The 20,923-nt window shown below is 44.6% G+C and overlaps 1 protein-coding gene across 3 annotated transcripts in view; it reads left to right on the forward strand.

The window, feature by feature from the left end:
• Positions 1–20,923, forward strand: part of jade1 (jade family PHD finger 1) — a 168,271-nt gene that overhangs the window by 116,166 nt on the left and 31,182 nt on the right. For all 3 annotated transcript variants that reach the window (XM_086008365.1, XM_086008357.1, XM_086008373.1), the window contains 3 exons: positions 1,551–1,718; positions 4,004–4,120; positions 11,711–12,220. In XM_086008365.1, coding sequence (XP_085864491.1) covers positions 1,551–1,718; positions 4,004–4,120; positions 11,711–12,220 — 795 coding nt within the window. The remainder of the gene's footprint in view (positions 1–1,550; positions 1,719–4,003; positions 4,121–11,710; positions 12,221–20,923) is intronic.

Genomic DNA, 20,923 nt, shown 5'->3' on the forward strand with positions numbered 1-20,923 from the left:
TACTGTGTACAGCTTTGGTCTCCTTACCTAAGGAAGGATATACTTACCTTAGATGGAATGCAACAAAGGCTCACCAGACTGATTCCTGGGATGGGGGGATTGTCCTATGAGGAGAGATTGAGTAGACTCGGCCTATATTCTCTAGAGTTTAGAAGAATGAGTGGTGATCTCATTGAAACATAAAATTCTTACAGGGCTTGAGAGGATAGATGCTGGAAGGATGTTTCCCCTGGCTGGGGAGTCTAGAACTAGGGGGTCACTGTCTCAGAATAAGGGGTCGACCATTTAGGACTGAGATGAGGAGAAATTTATTCACAGAAAGGGTTGTGAATCTTTGGAATTCTCTACCCCAGAGAGCTGTGGATGCTCAGTCATTGAGTAAATTCAAGACGGGGATATTTGGATATAAGGGAACCAAGGAATATGGAGATCGTGCGGGACAGAGGAGTTGAGGTAGAATATCAACCATAATCTTATTGAATGGTGGAGCAAGCTCGAAGGGCCGAATCGTCTAGCCCTGCTCCACTTTCTTAAGAAGAATATCTATTTATCCTCAGCAGATTAATTTTTGAATAGTGCACACATCCTCGTCTGTTACAAAGTTTTGTCCTCGTATCCCTGTAGTTTGCCCACCTGAAGTTGTTCACTAGGGTTTGGTTACCTTTCTTTGCCATTTCCCAAATCAAATTGGACTTTACTATCACCTAATAGTTCAGCTACGCATATTCCTTGCCTGTCTGGCCCACTCGTTGGAACCAAGTGTAGAACAGAGCTGCCTGTCTTGGCCTTCCCCGACTCACTGAGCCGGGAAGCAGTCATGCATTGTAGTCTTTCCCACTTGGGCATTCCCAGTTTATCTTGGGCTGTTTATCTTAAAACTATTAGTTATTCTAGAACGAGACAGCTCCCCATGATAGTCACTCTGTGTAACCTTTAGCAGTAATTAGATGCCAGTAATGATTATTAACTGCTGTGTCACAATAACAATAATCCTCGCATTACTTACATTTGTTCATGCTATCTTACTGGCAGTGGCACCAGTTAGAATGTTTGTTGTGAGGCTATATATATATATGTATGTATGTACACGCGCTTCTGTTGAATAAAACAAAATTAGAGCAGCTATTTTCAGAGCTGAAGAACAATGTGTTCATTTTATTTGATGCTCTCAAAATAGATTGCTGAGAGAGTCAAACGAGGGTTGGTAGATGGTGATCAGAACTGGGTTTTGATCTTTTAACACATTTGTAGCGCTCAACCAAGGGAATTAGATTCATTCTCCTCTGATTTAATATGAAGTTGCATAAATGAATTGGGAACCATTTTATAGGCTTATAAATGCATGTCATTTGCAGTCAGAGCAACTGACATGTCCCCTGATGAACTACACATAGAGAAATGTTTAATAAGTGTGCTAACTTCTATCTTACCTGCAATAAATAGCTGATGGGTGTGATCAGGAGTCATAATTTTAAATAAGAGGCCTGAGCTGCTGACAGAATGTGTCAATTCCTGTGTGCACTCAGTTCATCTTTGTGTATTTATTACAGGCTTGTTATGGAATTCTGAAGGTTCCGGAAGGCAGCTGGTTATGTCGGACTTGTGCACTTGGTGTCCAGCCCAAATGTTTGCTTTGCCCCAAGAAAGGTGGAGCAATGAAGCCTACCCGCAGTGGGACCAAGTGGGTTCATGTTAGCTGTGCTTTATGGATCCCCGAGGTAAGGCACAAAGTATTTTATTGTGTTGTTTTTGTTGGATTCTATGGTAGGCAGCCTTAGTATAAGATTGTGCTCTGCTGATAAAGCAGTTAAAATGAACGTATTTCAAGTTATGGTTTTGATATAAAAATAAGATGATCATTTTTGCAATGACCAGGAGTTTTTAAAAGTAATTGTGTGTGTGGTAGGAGTAATTAAGTAGTTTTTAATATGTGAAGACTTTTTGAAGTGTGTTGGATGTTGACATGTTCACCGTTAAAGTTCCATTTGACTTAGAGCACTAATAAAATAATATGAGAGGGGGCATTTTATTTTCATGGTAAACTTCGATTTTAATTAAAGTTGTGATGGCCCTTCATGGTTGGTTGTTCCAGAAACACCAATCACTGTGACAGTCTGAAAGGAAGTGGATTGGTCCTGTTTCTTTGTACCAATAAATATAACCCACCTCCTCTGGGTAAAGGGAATCCTTGGTCCAGAATCTCCTCAGACCATCCAGACATTCATGAAGTTGTTCAATAAAGCTAAATCCTAGTGGCATGGAATAGTCCACTGGAGCAATCAACATGCAACGCCGTGAAAGCGTTAGGCTGCAAATTAGTTTGAAATTCCCCTTTTAGTGAAATCCAGATTTACCGCAGCTTTTGGAAAAGTTAGTGATGGAAAGAGAAATGGATGCCAGGCTTTGAGACTAAGCCACAGTGGGAAGGACTGAGCTACATTTGGAGGGCCAGTCACCCAGTACCCTTGTCCACTTCTTTGTGCCTGACTTTAGAACATCATTGCTAGGGCCTGGGAGCATGTCTAATCTACCCTATAAAGTAGGATTTAAGTGGAGAGACTCTAAAGAGGGAAAAGTAAGAACAAAGACTTGCCAAATATGTTTTCCCAAATCTAGCAATCCTCTGTTCCTTCTCCTTGTGGTGATTGGGCTCCTAGGTTCACCACAGCTTGTAATTCAAACTTAATTCACGAAGCTTGTGACTATATAGGATCAAGTTGTTAGAAGATAATTTTATTAGTTGGGCATGGTCCAATTAGATTGTTGACCAGCAGCTACTGAGACCATTTGTGATTTTTAGGGTTATGTGAACTTGGAATATCACTCCCCACAGGAACATGAACCCATAGTTACTCAGTGAATTATGTGCCCATGTGCTACACATTAGTGTACTCTCGGTTGGACAAATACTGTCAACTTTCTGGTGAAGAGGAAGTATTTGCAACAGTGTCTGTGACATATGTAAATAGTTAAGATATCGCACATATAGTATCTTCAGTATGTGCAGGAGTAATTTTGTTTAGTCTAAAGCTATATTATCTACTCTTGTTATTTTCCTCTATGCACCAGTCCCCAGGCAAGAGAATGGCAGGCGGCACGTGCCTGGATTAACTCGCTGTCCAGTTTCCCTTCTTTCTGTAGAGAAGCACCCAGCCTCCAAACAGCATCTCCTGGATGGTTTGATGGAGATTGAAAACTGGCTCTGTCTCCTCCACACCCCATGGCTGCAGCAGTACTTTTATAGTTCTTCTCACAGCTTGTTAGTACCAGCTTGCACTACGGCAACTTCGCCTCTTTCATGCTGAGACACAGAATCCAAGTCTGAGCATTCGGAGGTACCACCTCCAGCCATTTTACAATCGGGGAGGGTGCAAAAAAATATGACTGGAGCCAGGTAGCCTGCCTGTCTCTTGATGCTTTTTTTTTAGTACTTACTGTGTTGCTGTTTTTAAATATAAAGGGAGTTTATTTTTCTAAAATAAACATATGCACATATGCCAACGCTCCAATATTTGCAAAATGCTTCTTTATGGTGAAAAGACAAGCCTTAGTAGCAGCAAGAACTTGCCTCTAAAACCACTAACCAGAATCACAGAAACCCCACAGTGCAGATAGAGGCCATTTTGGCCCATCGAGCCTGCACCGACACATATCCCACCCGATCCCCGTAACCCCTACACCAACACATATCCCACCCTATCCCCGTAACGAGGCGTTACATTTAGTCCATTCATGATGTGTAATTCCAACTGGATTATATTCAGAATTACAGTCACAAGCTGAAGCCAAGATGGACTTTTAAATTTTTTTTATCTTCTGGAGATTTGGCTTAGATTTGGAACTTTTAAAGAAATATAAAGCAATGTTGATGTTGAGATAAAGCTAATGTATCCTGCGCCTGTGTATTCACTGCCTTGCACTTGCAGTGATCCTTACCTGTGGACATTTAAAGAAAGAGGAATCATTCTGGTTAAGTTTACAAAGTTTTTGCTTACTTACTTAGGTTAGCATAGGCTGCCCAGAAAAGATGGAGCCCATAACAAAGGTCTCGCATGTCCCTGCCAGCAGATGGGCATTAGTGTGCAGCCTATGTACTGAGAAGACTGGAGCCTGCATTCAGGTTTGGAATAAAATCACAATTATTTTACAGCAGTTTTTCAAGCAACTGTGTCACATCAAATAACTTTGATGTATGAATTAATAGGAGGTTAAAATCCCATTAAATGAGGGAAAAGCTATTTTGCACTGAGGCCGGAGATAAGCAGAAATAATTAAGCTGTGTAAGATAGCTATCTGGCTGAATTAATCGGCAGGAAAATAAACGAATACTTGACTAAAATCCAGATACAAGTGTATTATAGATGTTTTATTAAACCGGTTCATATCATCCAGTTACTTGAGTTAAATTCGCTTCATATAAACTAATTACAAATGTTAGAATGAATATTGGCTGATGCCATCTTGATGTGCGCACCTAGACAATGAGTGGTAGAGGCCATCACACCGAAACTCGATCTTGTCATTGCCTGGCATCCACATATGTGTATTTCCAGCATTGGATAGCGATTTGGAGGGAAACTGGCCTAATCCAGAGTACTGAAGCAAGTTGTAGCGCCCATACCATACTGCTGCTCTAGCTGAGATCGGCTAATGCTGCGGATCGAACTTGGGACCTTCCTGGGCTGAATGGTTGAGTACCACATCACAGAGCTGTGGAGGGAGCCCAGAACAAATACTTTTTAATGGAGTGTTTGTGTTACTGTCGGCATCCAGTGAGCAAAGTACAGACGTCCAAATTGATGTGTACAATTCAACATATCTACATAGAATATACATAGAATTACATAGAATCTACAGCATAGAAACAGACCATTCGGCCCACCCAGCCCATGCTGGCGTTTATGATCCACTTGAGCCTCCTCCCATCCTTCCTCGTCTAACTATCAGCGCAACCCTCTATTCCCTTCTCCCTCATATGCTTATCTAGCTTCCCCTTAAATGCATCTATACTATTTGCCTCAACTACTCCCTGTGGTTGTGAGTTCCACATTCTCACCACTCTCTAGGTAAAGAAGTTTCTTCTGAATTCCCTATTGGATTTTTTGGTGACTATCTTATATTGACGGCCTCTAGTTTTGCTCTTCCCCACAGGTGGAAACATTCTCTCTGTATCCACTCTATCAAAACCTTTCATAATTTTAAAGACTGCTGTTCGGTCACACCTCAGCCTCTCTTTTCAAGAGAAAAGAGACCCAGCCTGTTCATCCTTTCCTGATAGGTATACCCTCGCATTTCTAGTATCATCCTTGCAAATCTTTTGTGCACTCTCTCTAGTGCCTCTATATCCTTTTTTATAATATGGCGACCAGAACTGAACACAGTACTCCAAGTGTGATCTTACCAAGGTTTGATACAAGTTCAGCATAACTTCCCTACTTTTCAATTCTGTCCCTCTAGAAATAAACCCTAGTGCTTGGTTTGCTTTTGTTATGGCCTTATTGACCAGTGATGCATCTTTTAGTGATTTGTGCATTTGTACTCCCAGATCCCCTTGCTCCTCTACCCATTTAGATTCTTATTTTCCAAGTAATATGTGACTTTATTTTTCTTACCAAAATGTAATACCTCACACTTACCTATGTTGAAATTCTTTTGCCAATTATATGCCCATTCTGCAAGTTTATTACTGTTGTCTTGTAATTTGTTGCAGTCCTCCTCAGTATTGACTATTTGGTGTTGTCTGCAAATTTAGAAATTGTGTTTTTGATTCCAAAGTCTAAATCGTTAATATAAATATAATTGTTAATATAATATAAATGTGGTCCCAGCATCGATCCTTGTGGGACCCCACTTCCCACCTTCTGCCACTCTGAATAGCTACCCTTTACCCCATCTCTGCTTTCTGTCTTGCGGCCAGCTAGCTATCCATTCTGCTACTTGTCCCCTGACTCCGCACGCTCTGACTATTCATTAGTCTATTATGTGGTACCTTATTGAAGGCCTTTTGGAAATTTAGATATACAGGTACACTACCCTTTATCCGAAAACCTCGGGACCAGCCGTGTTTCGGTTTTCGGAAAATTTCGGATTTCGGAAGGTATTTTATAAGACTGGGAAATTTGTGGGGGGTCGGGGGTCGGCGGGGGGGTCGGGGTCGTGCGCACGACTTACGCTGAACGAAAACACTTTCGGTTTTCAGAAGTGCGGATAAAGGATACACTATCCCTTATCCGAAAGGGTGGGGGTCGGCGGGGGGTCGGGGGTGGGGGTCGGCGGCGGGGGTCGGCGTCGGGTCATGTTTTGCGCCACTTTCGGTTTTCAGAGGTTTTCTGTTTTCGGAAGTGCGGATAAAGGCTATCCCTTATCCGAAAGGGTCGGGGTCGGCGGGGGGTCGGGGGTGGGGGTCGGCGGGGGTCTGGGTCGGCGGTGGGGGTCGGGGTCGGCGGTGGGGGTCGGCGTCGTGCGTACGGCTTACTCTGCCCTGCTCAGCGTAAGTCGTGCGCCACTCTGGTCTTGTCGTGCGCACGACTTACGCTGAACGAAAAAACCTTCGGTTTTTAGAGGGTTTCGGTTTTCGGAAGTTCGGATAAAGGGTAGTCTACCTGTATTACATCTATTAAAAGGTGATCTGATCGAAGTTTTCAAGATATTAAGGAGAACAGATAGAGTAGATAGAGAGAATCTATTTCCACTGGTTGAGGGTTCTAGGACGAGGGGGCTTATTCTAAAAATTAGAGCCAGACCTTTCAGGAGTGAAATTAGGAAACACTTCTACACACAAAGGGTGGTAGAAGTTTGGAACTCTCTTCCGCAAATGGCAATTGATGCTAGATCAATTGTGAAATTTAAATCTGAGATAGATTTTTGTTAACCATAGGTATTAAGGGATATGGAGCAAAAGCAGGTATATGGAGTTAGGTCGTAAATCAACCATGGTCTCATTGAATGGCGATACAGGCTCGAGGGGCTAAATGGCCGACTCCTGTTCCTTTCTGCTGCATTACCCTTGTCTACTCTCTCTGTTACCTCTTCAAAGAATTCAATGAGGTGGGTTAAGCAAGACTTTCCCTTTTGAAATCCATGTCGACTATTCATTATTGTATTTTTGGTTTCTAAATGTTTTTCTATTTTCTCCTTTAGTACGGATGCCGTTATTTTTCCTACTACCGATGTTAAGTTGATTGGTCTATAGTTCCCTGGATATGTTCTATCTCCCTTCTTAAATATAAACGTTAGCTATCCGCCAGTCCTCTAGCACTGCATCTTTTTCTAACGAATTATTAATTATATGTAATAGTGCCTCTGCTATCTCTTCCCGAGATTCTTTTAAAGTGTGCGATGCAATCTGTCCTGACTAGGGGTTTTATCTTTTTTGAGTTTGATTAGTTTATTTAAATATTTCTCCCCTTTTTATTTTAAATGTGGTTACATCATTTCTAATCTTATTTTCCGATGTTGTGTCCATCTGATCCGTCTCCCTGGTAAATACTGAAGCAAAATAATTATTTAATATTTCTGACATTTTGCTATCGCTGCCTGTGATTATATCCTGACTGTCCCTTAGTGACCCTATTCCCATCCCAACTTTCCTTTTTTTATTTATGTGCCTGTAGAATATTTTACTGTTTTGTTTTATGTTCCTCGATAATTTAATTTCATTGTTCCTCTTTGCCTTCCTAATTGTTTTTTTTTACTTCTCTCCTAGTCTCTTCGTATTCTCTCTTGTCATGCTGTCCATGTACTTAGTGTATGTCTCTTTCCTTGCCCTCACTTTTTTCCCTTAAGTCTTTATTCATCCATGGTGCCTCGTTAGAGTTTAGTTTGTTCTTGTTTTTTAGCTGAATATATTTTTCCCTGGGCTCTGTTGAACACTGCTTTAATTGTTTCCCATTGCTGTTCTACATCATTGTTTGCCAATATTGTTGTCCATTTTATTTTCCCAAGTTCTATTCTTAGCTCCATAAAATCAGCTTTTCTCTAATCTAGTACCCTGGTCTTTGTCATGCTTATGTCCTCAATTATTATCCTAAGCCGTATTATATTATGGCCACCATTGCCTAGATGTCCCTCTACTTTTACTTCTCTTATCTGCTCTGGTTCATTTCTCATTACTAGATCCAGTAGCGAATCTATATCCTAGTAGGGAATAGAGGGTCAATAGATAGATCAGAAAGAGAGAACACAGGTCAAGACCTTTTGATGAAACTGCTATCCTCTATTCCTCAGTGCAGTGCACTATTGATTAGAGTCAATTATTACTTTTCAGTCACATTTTAAGTCACCATCTTGTTTGGCCTTTTGCCCTTCATAGAAAATACTTTTTGTGATTCACGATTTGTATTGGCACTACAGCTGTGTACACAAAATCATCTTAATTAACAACCCAGCCAAAACAGTTAGTGGCCAAAGGTTGACTCGGTGGCCATTTTTTATGCAGTCTTGGTTTGCTACTCCAGCAGCTAGAGGATGAATATGGCTCAGATTAGGAATTCAAAGTAATAAAATGCTCCCTTTGTTTTGCTGCCCAATGAAGCAATGTTGACGTTGAGATAAAGCCAATGTATCCTGCGCCTGGGTATCTTGTTCCTAAGTTGGCTTCTCTGCGCTTTCTAGGGTTGGTTATAAGAATTTTTATGTTGTTGTTGAAAACTTGGCTCTTCAATTATTTTATAGTCCAAATATTCCCAGATAACTTAAAAAGGTGACACGCACTTTGATTTAGGTTAGCTATACAGTATTATTAACTTGGCTACTTTTGGTGCAGTGGTGGGGTGTTCTGCTGAGGCACATGGGGCAGATTAGAGGGAGCCTTCATCTGCATCTGGCTACACTCACCTGGGAGTGCTTGATGCTAACACCGGGTGCCTCAAATGAAAAGAGGTCCAATCTCCAGCACCAACATTCTTCACCTTGAGCACAATTTGAAAAATATAGAGGGAGGGGCTGTATTTAAACCTTCTAATACTTTTTTGAGTAAAGAATATTAAATAAGCACAACAAGATTTTTGGATGGCTGTGGTAGTTTATCTCGTGAGTAGCTGAACCGTACAGACCAGGAAGCTCATAGGTTTGATCCTGGTCTTTGGTGTTGGCTGTTCTCGGCTGGTGTGGCTATAAGGCAGTAAAGTTGGCAGTTCCCGCTTCTTATCATTATCAAACAATCCTTGCTGGAGTGCAGATGTATGAAACTCAGGTGAGGGCAGGGTCAGAATTAGGCTTGTCTGTAATAGCCCCCCCCCCCCAATTGAAAAGTCTGTCGGCGCTCATTTCCCAGGCTCACACGGATAGCATGGCTACTTGGATGAGGCGTTGTAGTACTGCAGCCTCGTCCCGTGCTTGTGGAAGCGTACTGCATCAACATTATCAAAAGAAGAGGGAGTGGAGACAACTGTTGAGGGCAGATTGGCTGATGGTAAAAATGTTCTTAAAAATAAAGGAAGTAACAAATGTTTGAAGCTTGCAGACCACAAAAGAAAACATGCTTGGGGAGGGCGAGGGGAATAGTTAGGTAGTGTTTCAGCCAAGGGGTAGAACACAGGCCTGCACATCACTTCTGTTGTAGAAGAGTTACCAAAAAATGATTACTCCTGCCATTGCAGTATTTTTAAAGTAAAAATGTAGGATGGAGCATTTAAGTTTTTAAAAACAAGGGGCAAATTGCTATAAGTAAATTGCCCAGCATATATAGCAGCACACAAAAGATTACTGATCAAGATAAAAAATCACGGGATTGGGGGTAATATACTGGCATGGGTGGAAGATTGGCTATCTAACAGAAAACAAAGAGTTGGGATAAATGGTTCATTCTCGGGCTGGCAATCAGTAACTAGTGGTGTTCCGCAGGGGTCAGTGCTGGGACCCCAACTCTTTACAATCTATATTAACGATTTGGAGGAAGGGACCGAGTGCAACATATCTAAGTTTGCCGACGATACAAAGATGGGAGGGAAAGCAGTGAGTGAGGAGGACATAAAAAACCTGCAAAAGGACATAGACAGGCTAAGTGAGTGGGCAGAGATTTGGCAGATGCAATATAATGTTGGAAAGTGTGAGGTTATGCACTTTGGCAGACAAAATCAAAGAGCAAGTTATTATCTAAATGGAGAGAAACTGCAAAGTGCTACAGTACAAAGGGATCTGGGGGTCCTGGTGCATGAAACACAGAAGGTTAGTATGCAGGTGCAGCAGGTGATCAGGAAGGCCAATGGAATCTTGGCTTTTATTGCAAGGGGGATGCAGTATAAAAACAGGGAAGTCTTGCTGCAGTTATACAGGGTATTGGTGAGGCCACACCTGGAATATTGCGTGCAGTTTTGGTTTCCATATTTAAGAAAAGATATACTTGCTCTCGAGGCGGTTCAGAGAAGGTTCACTCAGTTGATTCCAGAGATGAGGGGGTTGACGTATGAGGAAAGGTTGAGTAGGTTGGGACTCTACTCATTGGAGTTCAGAAGAATGAGAGACGATCTTATCGAAACATATAAGATTGTGAGGGGGCTTGATCGGGTGGATGCGGTGAGGGTGTTTCCACTGATGGGTGAGATTAGAACTAGGGGGCATAATCTTAGAATAAGGGGCTGCCCTTTCAAAACTGAGATGAGGAGAAACTTCTTCACTCAGAGGGTAGTAAATCTATGGAATTTGCTACCCCAGAGAGCTGTGGAAGCTGCAACATTAAATACATTTAAAATGGAGATAGACATTTTCCTAGCAGATAAGGGAATTAGGGGTTACGGGGAGAGAGCAGGGAAGTGGACGTGAGTCTAGATTCGGATCAGCCATGATCCTATTGAATGGCGGAGCAGGCCCGAGGGGCCGTATGGCCTACTCCTGCTCCTAATTCTTATGTTGTTATGTTCAGCACACATAGCAGTCTGAGGATGTGAATAAGTTAGCCTAGGTACGGGGAAAGAGAGAATCTTACAGCACAGGAGGAAGCCATTCAACCCATTGTGCTTGTGCCAGCTCTTTGAAAGAACTATCCAATTCGTCCCACTTAGCTGCTCTTCCCCATACCCCTGCAAAATTTTCCCCTTCAAGTATATTTCCAACTACAGTACCTTTTGATAGTTACAATTGAATGCTTCCACCACCTTTTCAGACAGTGCATTCCAGATTATCATAACTTACTGCTTATTTATTTTTCCTTTTCTCCCCTCTGCTTTTACTGATTATCTTAAATCTGTGGCCTCTGGTTACCAATCCACCCGCCAGTGGAAACAGTTTCACTTTATTTACTCTTATTAAAACTCCTCATTATTTTGAACACCTCTATTAAATCTCCCCTTAACCATCTCTTGGGAGTTGGGAACAATCCCAACTTCTCTAGTCTCTCCACATAACTGAAGTCCCTCATCCCTTGCAACATTCTCCTCTGCACTCTCTTCAAGGTCTTGACATCCTTCCTCGAAGCCTCTATTTATAAAGCCGTATCAACTTGTCCTGCCTCCTTCAAAGATTTTTGTTTGATCCAGTTCCCTAATTTAATTTTTAATTAAATTGCATACAGAAAATGACTGCTTCCAGCAATAAGCACAAGAGGACAGGAAAAAGACGATAGCAGATAATAGCTAATAAGTTTTGATTATATTCTTGGCGTTTCCCCCTAGGAGTAAAAGGCAAATATTTCAAAGGAATAACAAGTGCTGTAGTATTGCCTACGTGACCAGCTGAAATTAACCTAACTAGACTTTTTTTTTAATGCTTGTAGTGTTCAGTGAAAAACTGCCGAACAGCCTTTCATGTGACTTGTGCGTTTGATCGCAATTTGGAAATGAAGACCATTCTGGCGGAAAACGATGAAGTGAAGTTTAAATCCTACTGCCCGAAGCACAGCAGCAAGGAACCGGATGAGGGAAACAAAAACTATTCCACTGTGGAGATGCAGGAGAAACCTGCCATTGTGGAAAGTGCCCTGGATAGCATGGACCAGAGCCAGGAGGAGGCTCAAAGGATCAGCCTCCGCAAGCAAAAACTCCAACAACTGGAGGACGAATTTTATAACTTTGTCAGCATCTCCGAGGTGTCGCAGCAGTTGAAGTTATCCGAGGAACTTGTGGATTTTATTTACCAGTACTGGAAAGGAAAAAGGAAGAGCAATTTGAACAAGCCTCTCTTCACTCCCAAAAAGGACGAGGAGGACAATCTGGCAAAGCAGGAGCAAGATGTCTTGTTCAGACGGCTGCAGCTTTTCACCCACCTCCGGCAGGACCTAGAGAGGGTGAGTGCTGTTGCTTGGAGCTGCAATTCTGCAATTTAATACCATCCTCGCTGCAAATTTCCACTTTTTTTGTAGGAAAATGTTGTAATTCTGAATGTTTTAACTAAGTGTTTTTATTAAGCTGACCTTTATAAAACAAACTCCAATTTTATTCAATATGTCTTTAAAAGAAATTCTCCCATTGCAAAATCTCCTCCATCTGGATGGGTGCATGCCCTCATGACCGCTACATCTGTGATCCTGTCCCAACACCAAGACTGCCCACAGTGGGAAGAGAGGTGGTTGGTGGTTAATTTTCCCCTCTCACTCAAGGTGACGCAAATTGCTGCAACGGTGTTAATAATGGTCTACCTAAGAACTTGTCTACATTCATCTTAATTAAGTAATCGAGCACAGAACAAGAATGTTTACAGACCCCGTGTTGTAATGCACCGTTTTGCTCTTGTCCGAGAGAAAGTTCTACTGTAGCCAGCAGAAAAACCTCAAGCCCTCCATCCTCACTTTTTTAAGTTTTCAGATTTTGACTGTAGAACGAGATAAAGAAGCACTTTATTTTTGTCACCGTGTCATTTATGTAAAGCATGAATTCCCATTTGGGTTCTGGAGTTTTTTGTCTGGTGATAACCATTTCTGCAGATTTGAGTCTTGCTGTTGGCCGCCACGTAGCAAGATTTGTCATCATCTTGTGGCAGAACATCCCACTTAAGCAAGACAACAGAATGTCTACACCAGCATTAACTCGTTTATATCAAATTGTACAAGCAGAACTATGTAATTCCCATTGAAAAGCAAAGGAAATTCCTCAAACTTCCGGATGAGGAAGTGTTGAGCTTACTTAGATCTTTTTACTGGTGCTGTAAACACAACTTGCATCAACTGAGCTGAGGGGCGCCCTTGTGGACGTGGGAGGGGGAGAAGAGTCTGCCACTTGTTTACTGTCTCTGCTGAAGGAGGACATGTGAGGAAAGATGTTCCACGAGAGTTCTTGTTTGCATGGATGGCAGAAGGGTTGAAGAACTTAATGGTGGAAGGATCGTACCTTTCAAGATTAGTTACGGCGTCGGTGCTATCCCATGGGTCAACTAATGACATGTACAGGACTTTTTTCTTTATTTTTATGTGGGTGTTCAGGTAAGTTCTGCTTTTGTATTTTCACCCCTTTTATTCTTTGCCTTGTTTGAAATCTGGAGCAGGGAGGACTGGGCATGTGACCTGCACCTGCTCCCACATGACTGCCAGTGTTGCTTTGACGGGCAGCCTGGTGGCTCTCCACTTACATATTCTTCTTCCCCTTACTGTGAGTCATTGCAGCCTCTGCTCAGCGCCTCCCTGCATGACTTACCTCAGATTGGGGAACCAAGAAAAGTGGATTCGAAGCTATGTCCACCACTGCTCCATGACACTAGCACTCAGCCTTGCCATGCCGCACAGAATGTTCTGGATTTTATAGAGTTTTAGTTTGAAATCAGGCCAAATGTGTTGCAAACTGGAAAATGCATACCTCTCAGGATGTTAAAAATGTTTTCGTGGCTGCTGGCTTGTCTGGGTCTTTCATGAAGATAAATGGCATGAGAATCACAAATATGGCATTTTCTGGCAGATTTTTTTTTTGCCGCAGGAGTTCTATGTTGCATAATTTTGCATGGAACTCTAAATTCATCAGGCAACTCGTTTACCATTGAGGGGTTCTGTTTCCTTGAAAACTACATTTGAGCAAAATTGAGCTTTCCCTTTTTTGTTCTTTTCCTTCCCTCATAACTTTGAGAGGCTTTGGTTATTAACTTGCCAAGTTAGGTTAACAAAAGGGGAGCATGTTACAGTGTACAGTGGTTTGATTCAAATTGGCTTTGATTACATTTTGCTTAAAATGAAACATTTCTGTTTTCTAAGAATGACTGTCACTAGCAAAGGATGTTTCCTTGGAGCAAAACCAAAAGCAGTTAACTAGAAAATAAAATTAGCAACTTTGAATTGCAAAATATACTCTTTTGTGTGCTGAAACAGTACATGAAATCTTTGAGCACAAAAGGCGTATTTTAACCTGGATATAAACACACCCTTCATCTCCTCAGCAGATTAAAAAAAAGGTTGAGTTTCCAATTGTGCAGGTATTTCTGTTGAGAATTCTCTAATGGGCATAACCTAGCCTAGCGCCTTTTGTTTTTGGAAGATGAAGCAACGCATTGGTGTATAAGTAGCCGTATTGGAGAGATATACCCAGAGCGCCTAAAGTGAAATGAGCATCAAATTTAGACACACGTGGCCCTCCTTATTGTGTACAGGTAAAGCCTCTGGCCCTGAACATCGGTGGGGTTCTCCACCTCACCAGCTGTAACTTTGGTGGGAGATTGGTGGAATCCCTGGAGAAACTGCATAAATGGCCACTTGCGCTGCTTCTCCGGGCGGGCGGAATCTGCAAATCTCCCTCCCACCAAAGAACCCCTGTGGAAATTGTCTCCGAACCGTACAGTCCAGCAAAATTTCCGGCTTCATTCCTGTTCCGTGCTGAATTAGCTGGCTCAACTGGAGATTAAAGAGGATTCCTGCTTCCGAGTTGCTGTCCAATAGCCCCTGCTTGGGAGTACATGTGTGTAGATATTGGAACGAGGACAAGGTTTGGCTTTGCTGTGATGTCCACTGCTACAGCATTCATTGGCTAGGATCATGCATGAATAATTGCCACTTGGGCGAAGTAGTGGAAGGTGACTGCTGCCTTTGGAACCATCCCTCAGCAAGGAGTCAACAGACACAAAGCTGGTATTGATGTATTTTTTTGCTAGTAATACCTGCGAAGAAACGATCGATAAGAACAACTACAACTAACACTTAGGCCGAGATTTTCCCTACCTCGGCGGGTCCATGGCAGGTGTCCATCCCGGCCTGCGACATGACTTTCCCCTGATTGGGCTTGTTAAGCCCGCCCAGCGCGTTTCCTGGCCAATTGAAGGAAGTGGGCCCGATGACATCATTTGATGACGTGTCATCAGCCGGTTTCCTTAAAGGGACCATGCGCAAATTTACTTCAACATTTGTGCTGTCAATGTTCTACAGCATTGAGGTACAGCAAACACTGACAATCACTGCACGGAGGTGCACGGCTGCACCCAGGCTCTCCAGTGACTCCCTCCATATGCTTATGGAGGGAGTCACAGCACGCAGGGAGGTCCTCTTCCCTTCCCATGGGCGGAAGAGACCTTCCCAGGACACCAACGCAGCCTGGTTGCACATTGCACAGGAGGGCACAAGCAGGGATGTCGTCAGGAGGACCAGGCTGCAGTGGCACAAACCTTTCAATGATCTCTAGATCACGAAACATTACTGCAAAGCCACACTTGGCCTCATCCTGCTGTGCCACTCATCACAGCCCCATCACTCTGCCTTCCCTACCCTACTCTTGCACATCCTTATTCTCACCAACTTATCTTGCACCTCCACCCATCCCTCTCTATGTGTTATATAATTATATATTTATCACATCCCCATCTCACTAGCCACCCCTCACATTCACCCTCATCCTAGTCTAATCATACCAACTAACAACACACAAGGGTAGGCACTTGTGTGTTTTAGCCAATGTTCATGTGAAGTTTCTGTTAATGTGCTGTCAAATATTAAAATCTTTATTTTCAACACTTTGTGTTCTTGGACAGATTTGTGTGCACCTTTGGAAGTGGCTTAGTGAGTTGTAGTGAATGGTGAGACATAACGGTACCCTACTGAGATCATTGAAACATTTGCACCTCTGCAGCCTGGTCCTCCTGACGACATCCCTGCTTGTGTCTTCCTGTGCAATGTGCAACCAGGCTGTGTTGGTCTCCTGGGGAGGTCTCTTCCCCCCATTGGAAGGAAAGAGAACCTCCCTGCATGCTGTGACTCATGGGAGAGCCTGGGTGCAGCCCTGCATCTCTGCAGTGATTGTCAGTGTTTGCCGTACCTCAATGCTGTAGAACACTGACAGCACAAATGTCGAAGTAAATTTGCGCATGGTCCCTTTAAGGAAACCAGCTGATGACACGTCATCAAATGACGTCATCATACCCGTTTCCTTCATTGCCGGGAAACTCGCTGGGCGGGCTTAACAAGCCCAATCAGGGGAAAGTCATGTCGGAGGCCGGGATGGACGCCTGCCATAGACCCGCTGAGGTAGGGAAAATCAATGAGTGTGAAAGGAATGGCTTGGGCATTGTAGGGATGCTTTATGTTGTTAGTGTGGGGTCAAGTGAAGTAAATCTGGCCATGGTGAGGCCATCCCTGGTGTTCCAGGCAGCAATGTGGTCGGGTGCTGATGCCCTCTGTCCTGTGCAGCATCAGGTGATTGTGGAGAAGGTTGGTGTGGTTGTTGGTGCTGCTAGCGTGCCTGGTGATGCTGGTGTTGGGGCTGATTGTGGTCAGACTCTGAAGACCAAGGTGAGAGTATAAAGTGCACCCATGCTGATGGAATAGATGGCAGGTGAAGTAGAGATGACAGAAGCGATCTGTCAATGGTTGGAGGGGTAATGAGGTCTGACTGGATGGAGACTTGTGTAAAGACTTGCAGCATTCTGAATCGGTAGTGGAAATGCAGTTTAGAGAAGCTAGTGGCTAAGGGAACATTTCTCAATTAGCTGGGAGCTTTGACTTGACATTTGGAGCTTTCAACTCATCAGCTGATTCAATGGCCACTGACCTCCCGCCTCAGCTTCACAGAAGAGATCTAGGCACAGCGGGAAACCAGTGGGCGACCTGTCAAATTCAGAAAGCTGGGGACAAAAAGCATTGTTGTGGCTGTAAACAAGCCACTAATGTTTTGAATTAGGTCTCCCGCCGCTGTCTGTCAGGTCTGCTCAGTGCTGGCAGACCCGACATCGAGAAATGCAGGTGTGCACGTTTTGACAGCGGGTTCCCGACCCCCTATCAATCATTTTTAATTTCACAGCTGACCCGCCACCCATCCCGTCCGCTGAGTGCCGGCAAAATCGCGGCTGAACAATTCTGTAGGCAGAATTGGAGCAAATCTTCTCCATGATGAAGAAAACTTAATTAGTGAATGTTCTGGTTGCAACTTTTATTTAACGTGGGAATTACCACAAAAAGCTTTGATTAAGCTCTGCGGGTTTCTCTGTAACAGTCATGTTTAGAAGTGCTCGGAGATTTCTGCCACTATTCCTCCCTCAATCACCATATTCACTAGTCATTTGCTGATTGTGGGATCAGGTGTGTAGGTTAGCTGCCTCGTTTGCCTACATAACAACAGTGACTGCACCTCAAACAGTAATTCTTCAGCTTTGAAGCACTTTAGGATGTCCTAAGGATGTAATAAGGCACTGCATCAGTGCAAGTTCTTTCCTCTTAAATGTTCAATCCAATAATCCAAACGCCTGAGTAATATTTTGATTCATACAGTTTGCATCATTCTTCATCTTCTCTGGGTTGTCTACCTTGCGCATCTTTTTTTTTCAAGATGGCTCCTGGGCTGGCAGCTCCCTAGGGAGCTCCTTTGCTGTGCAACTTTACTCTTGGCCATCCATTGCCAGCCTTTGCTCTTTCTCCCCCAGTCTCCTCTCTTCTGCTGTTTAAGTTCCCCTGGCTCTAATAGTGGGTGCGTTTTATTATTTTATCCCTAACTACAAGTTCAAGCTGCAAGGTTAAAGTTACCTGAGCCCACTGTCCATCCCCCGACCATGCCTGTTCTTTGTTCTCATCAGTGAGCACTGGCTCTTCACTTAAACTTAGCGTCCAAATTCCCAGACCTCTCTGCCGTCAAGACTACGCATCTCCACTGGACTAGTGATCTAGTGACTAGTGGATCGCGAGTGGAGCCCGGTGCCAGGGATCGCGAGAGTATCAGTGCTAATTTGATCCTGTGAGACACAACATCATTCATGTCCGAGGCTAGGACCCAGGAGTGAGGACGAGCCCAGCAGCGAGGTCAAGGCCCAGGCGTGGCGCAGCATGGACCAGCAGCGGGGTCGGGGCCCAGGGAAAGGTGCAGCACGGGCCAACATCGAGGTTGGGAGGACCATAATGCATCCTACGAAACCCAGGCAGAGAGAACCTGCGGGGAGGAGGACAGTAGGAGTATGTTTGTGTGTGTGTGTGTGTGTGCGCGCTAAGCCGTTGTAGCAGAGCCTGGTCGCCAATCATCTTGGATCCCCTTGCCATTGGACCAAGACCTTGCTCTGTCAAGCCCGTGTGGTAGCTGGTGTGCAACGGCCACCCCATGTTAAAAGAATTCACGCACGGGCATCTTCCACCCTTTAAAATGAAGTTCGGGACCTGGGACGTCAGGACCCTCATGGACAACCCCAACAGTGACAGACTGGAACGCCGTACTGCTATCGTTGCCCGGGAGCTCAGACGTTTCGATATAGACACTGCCGCCCTAAGCAAGACCCGGCGGGCAGGGGAAGGTCAGCTCAAGGAGCAAGGCGGTGGTTACACCTTCTTCTGGAAAGGCAAACCTGAAGAAGAACACCGCCTCCATGGGGTAGGCTTCGCCATAAAAATGAACTAGTTGGGTGTTTCAGAGACTCCCCTTGCGGTATAAATGAGCGCCTCATGAATCTTTGGCTCACCCTAGCCCAGAACCAGTGCGCTATGGTCATCAGTGCGTACGCCCCAACACTGGAAGCCACAGACAAGACCACAGAGGAATTCTACTCCAGCCTCGAACAATCCCTGTCTCGAGTCCCAACGGGCGACAAGCTGATTCTCCTTGGCGACTTTAACGCCAGAGTTGGGAAGGACACAGATCTCTGGGAGGTGTGATCGGCAGAGAGGGGGTAGGGAAAGCAGACTTCAACGGTACCCTCCTCCTGACTAAATGCTTAGAACATGGCCTTGTCATAACCATGGCCTACGTCATTGTCTGAGCGAGGGACCGCAAGGATGTCCGCATCACCTGCGCCATGACCGGAGCTGATGACTGCTGGACAGACCACCACCTAATCTGTCATCTCCATCAATGTAACCCCAAAACAGCGGCGGTAACAGAAACAATGCCGCAGGAAAATCAATGCTGGAGCACTCAAAGATCCCGCTAAGAAAGCCCTATTGAGCCTGCGCCTCACAACCAACCTGACAACTCCCAGTGATGCAGAGACACAGTGTCCACAGTGCCTGGTCTGCACTCTAGGCCTCCATAATCAGCATCTGTGAAGAGACGCTCGGTCACTCGACCAGGAAACACCAAGACTGGTTCGACGAGAATGACCAGGAGATCCAGGAGCTAATAAGCTGCAAGCGCAAGGCATTCCTGATCTGGAAACAGCAACACAAGTCGAGAGCAAGAAAGCAGCTCTACAGATGCCTGAAGGCCGAGGTCCAACAAAAAACTCGCGACCTAAAGAACAGATGGTGGGTGGAGAAAGCGCAGGAGATCCAGCAGCTAGCTGACAACCACGACGTGCATGGATTCTTTAGCGCAGTCAAGACCATCTACGGCCCAAGCACCCAAGGTCCTACCCCACTGCGGACCAAGAACGGAGAGGTACTCATCAAGGACAGGAAGGCAGTCAGTGCACGCCGGAAGGAGCACTTCGAAAATCACCTTAACTGAGACTCTGTCTTTGACGCGAGTGTCCTCAACTCCATCCCGTAGCATGCTACCCGCCACCACCTCAGCACAACCCCAGCCCGGCATGAGGTTGAAAGGCCCATCCGACGACTGAAGAACAACAAGGCCTCAGGAGCAGATGGAATCCCTGCCGAGGCACTAAAGCATGGCAGAGAAGCACTACTAGCGTGAATTCATGAACTAATTTCTCTTATCTGGAAGGAGGAGAGCATGCCAGGGGATCAGAGATGCTGTAATTATGACCATCTTCAAGAAAGGTGACAAGTTCTATTGCGGTAATTACAGAGGAGTTTCCTTGCTGTCTGCCACAGGGAAAATCATCGCAAGAATCCTCCTCAATCGCCTTCTCCCAGTGGCTGAAGAGCTCCTCCCAGAGTCGCAATGCGGATTCCGCCCACTAAGGGGCACAACGGACATGATCTTCACCGCGCGTCAATTACAAGGGAAATGCAGGGAACAGTACCAACCGCTGTACATGGCCTTCTTTGATCTCACAAAGGCCTTCGACACTGTCAAACGTGAGGGATTATGAAGTGTCCTCCTCAAATTCGGCTGCCCTCAAATGTTTGTCACCATCCTCCGCCTGTTTCACGACAACATGCAAGCTGTGATCCTGACCAACAGTTCCACCACAGACCCAATTCACGTATGGACTCAGGTCAAGCAAGACTGTGTCATCGCACTAACGCTCTTCTCAATCATCCTTGCTGCAATGCTCCAGCTCAGCCTCAGTAAGCTCCCTGCTGGAGTGGAGCTAATTTACAGAACAAACAGGAAACTGTTCCACCCCCGTTGCCTCCAGTCCAGATCCAAGGTTGTCCCATCCTCTGTTGTCAAATTACAGTATGCAGACGACGCTTGCGTCTGTGCACAATCTGAGGTCGAACTCCAAACCATTGTCAAGACCTTCACCGAAGCGTACGAGAGCATGGACCTTCCACTAAACATCCATGAGACAAAGGTCCTCTACCAACCTGCCCCTGCCACACAGTACTGCCCTCTGATTATCAAAGTCTACAACGAGGCCTTGGACAACGTGGACCACTTTCCATACCTTGGGAGTCTACTGTCAACAAGGGCAGATGTCGATGACTTAAGCCCAACACTGCCTCCATTGTGCCAATGCAGCCTTCGGTCGCCTGAGTGCC

Source organism: Somniosus microcephalus, chromosome 2, assembly GCF_052327205.1.
Source record: "Somniosus microcephalus isolate GS21.2 chromosome 2, FLI_Smic_1.0, whole genome shotgun sequence".
Classification (NCBI taxonomy): Eukaryota; Metazoa; Chordata; class Chondrichthyes; order Squaliformes; family Somniosidae; genus Somniosus; species Somniosus microcephalus.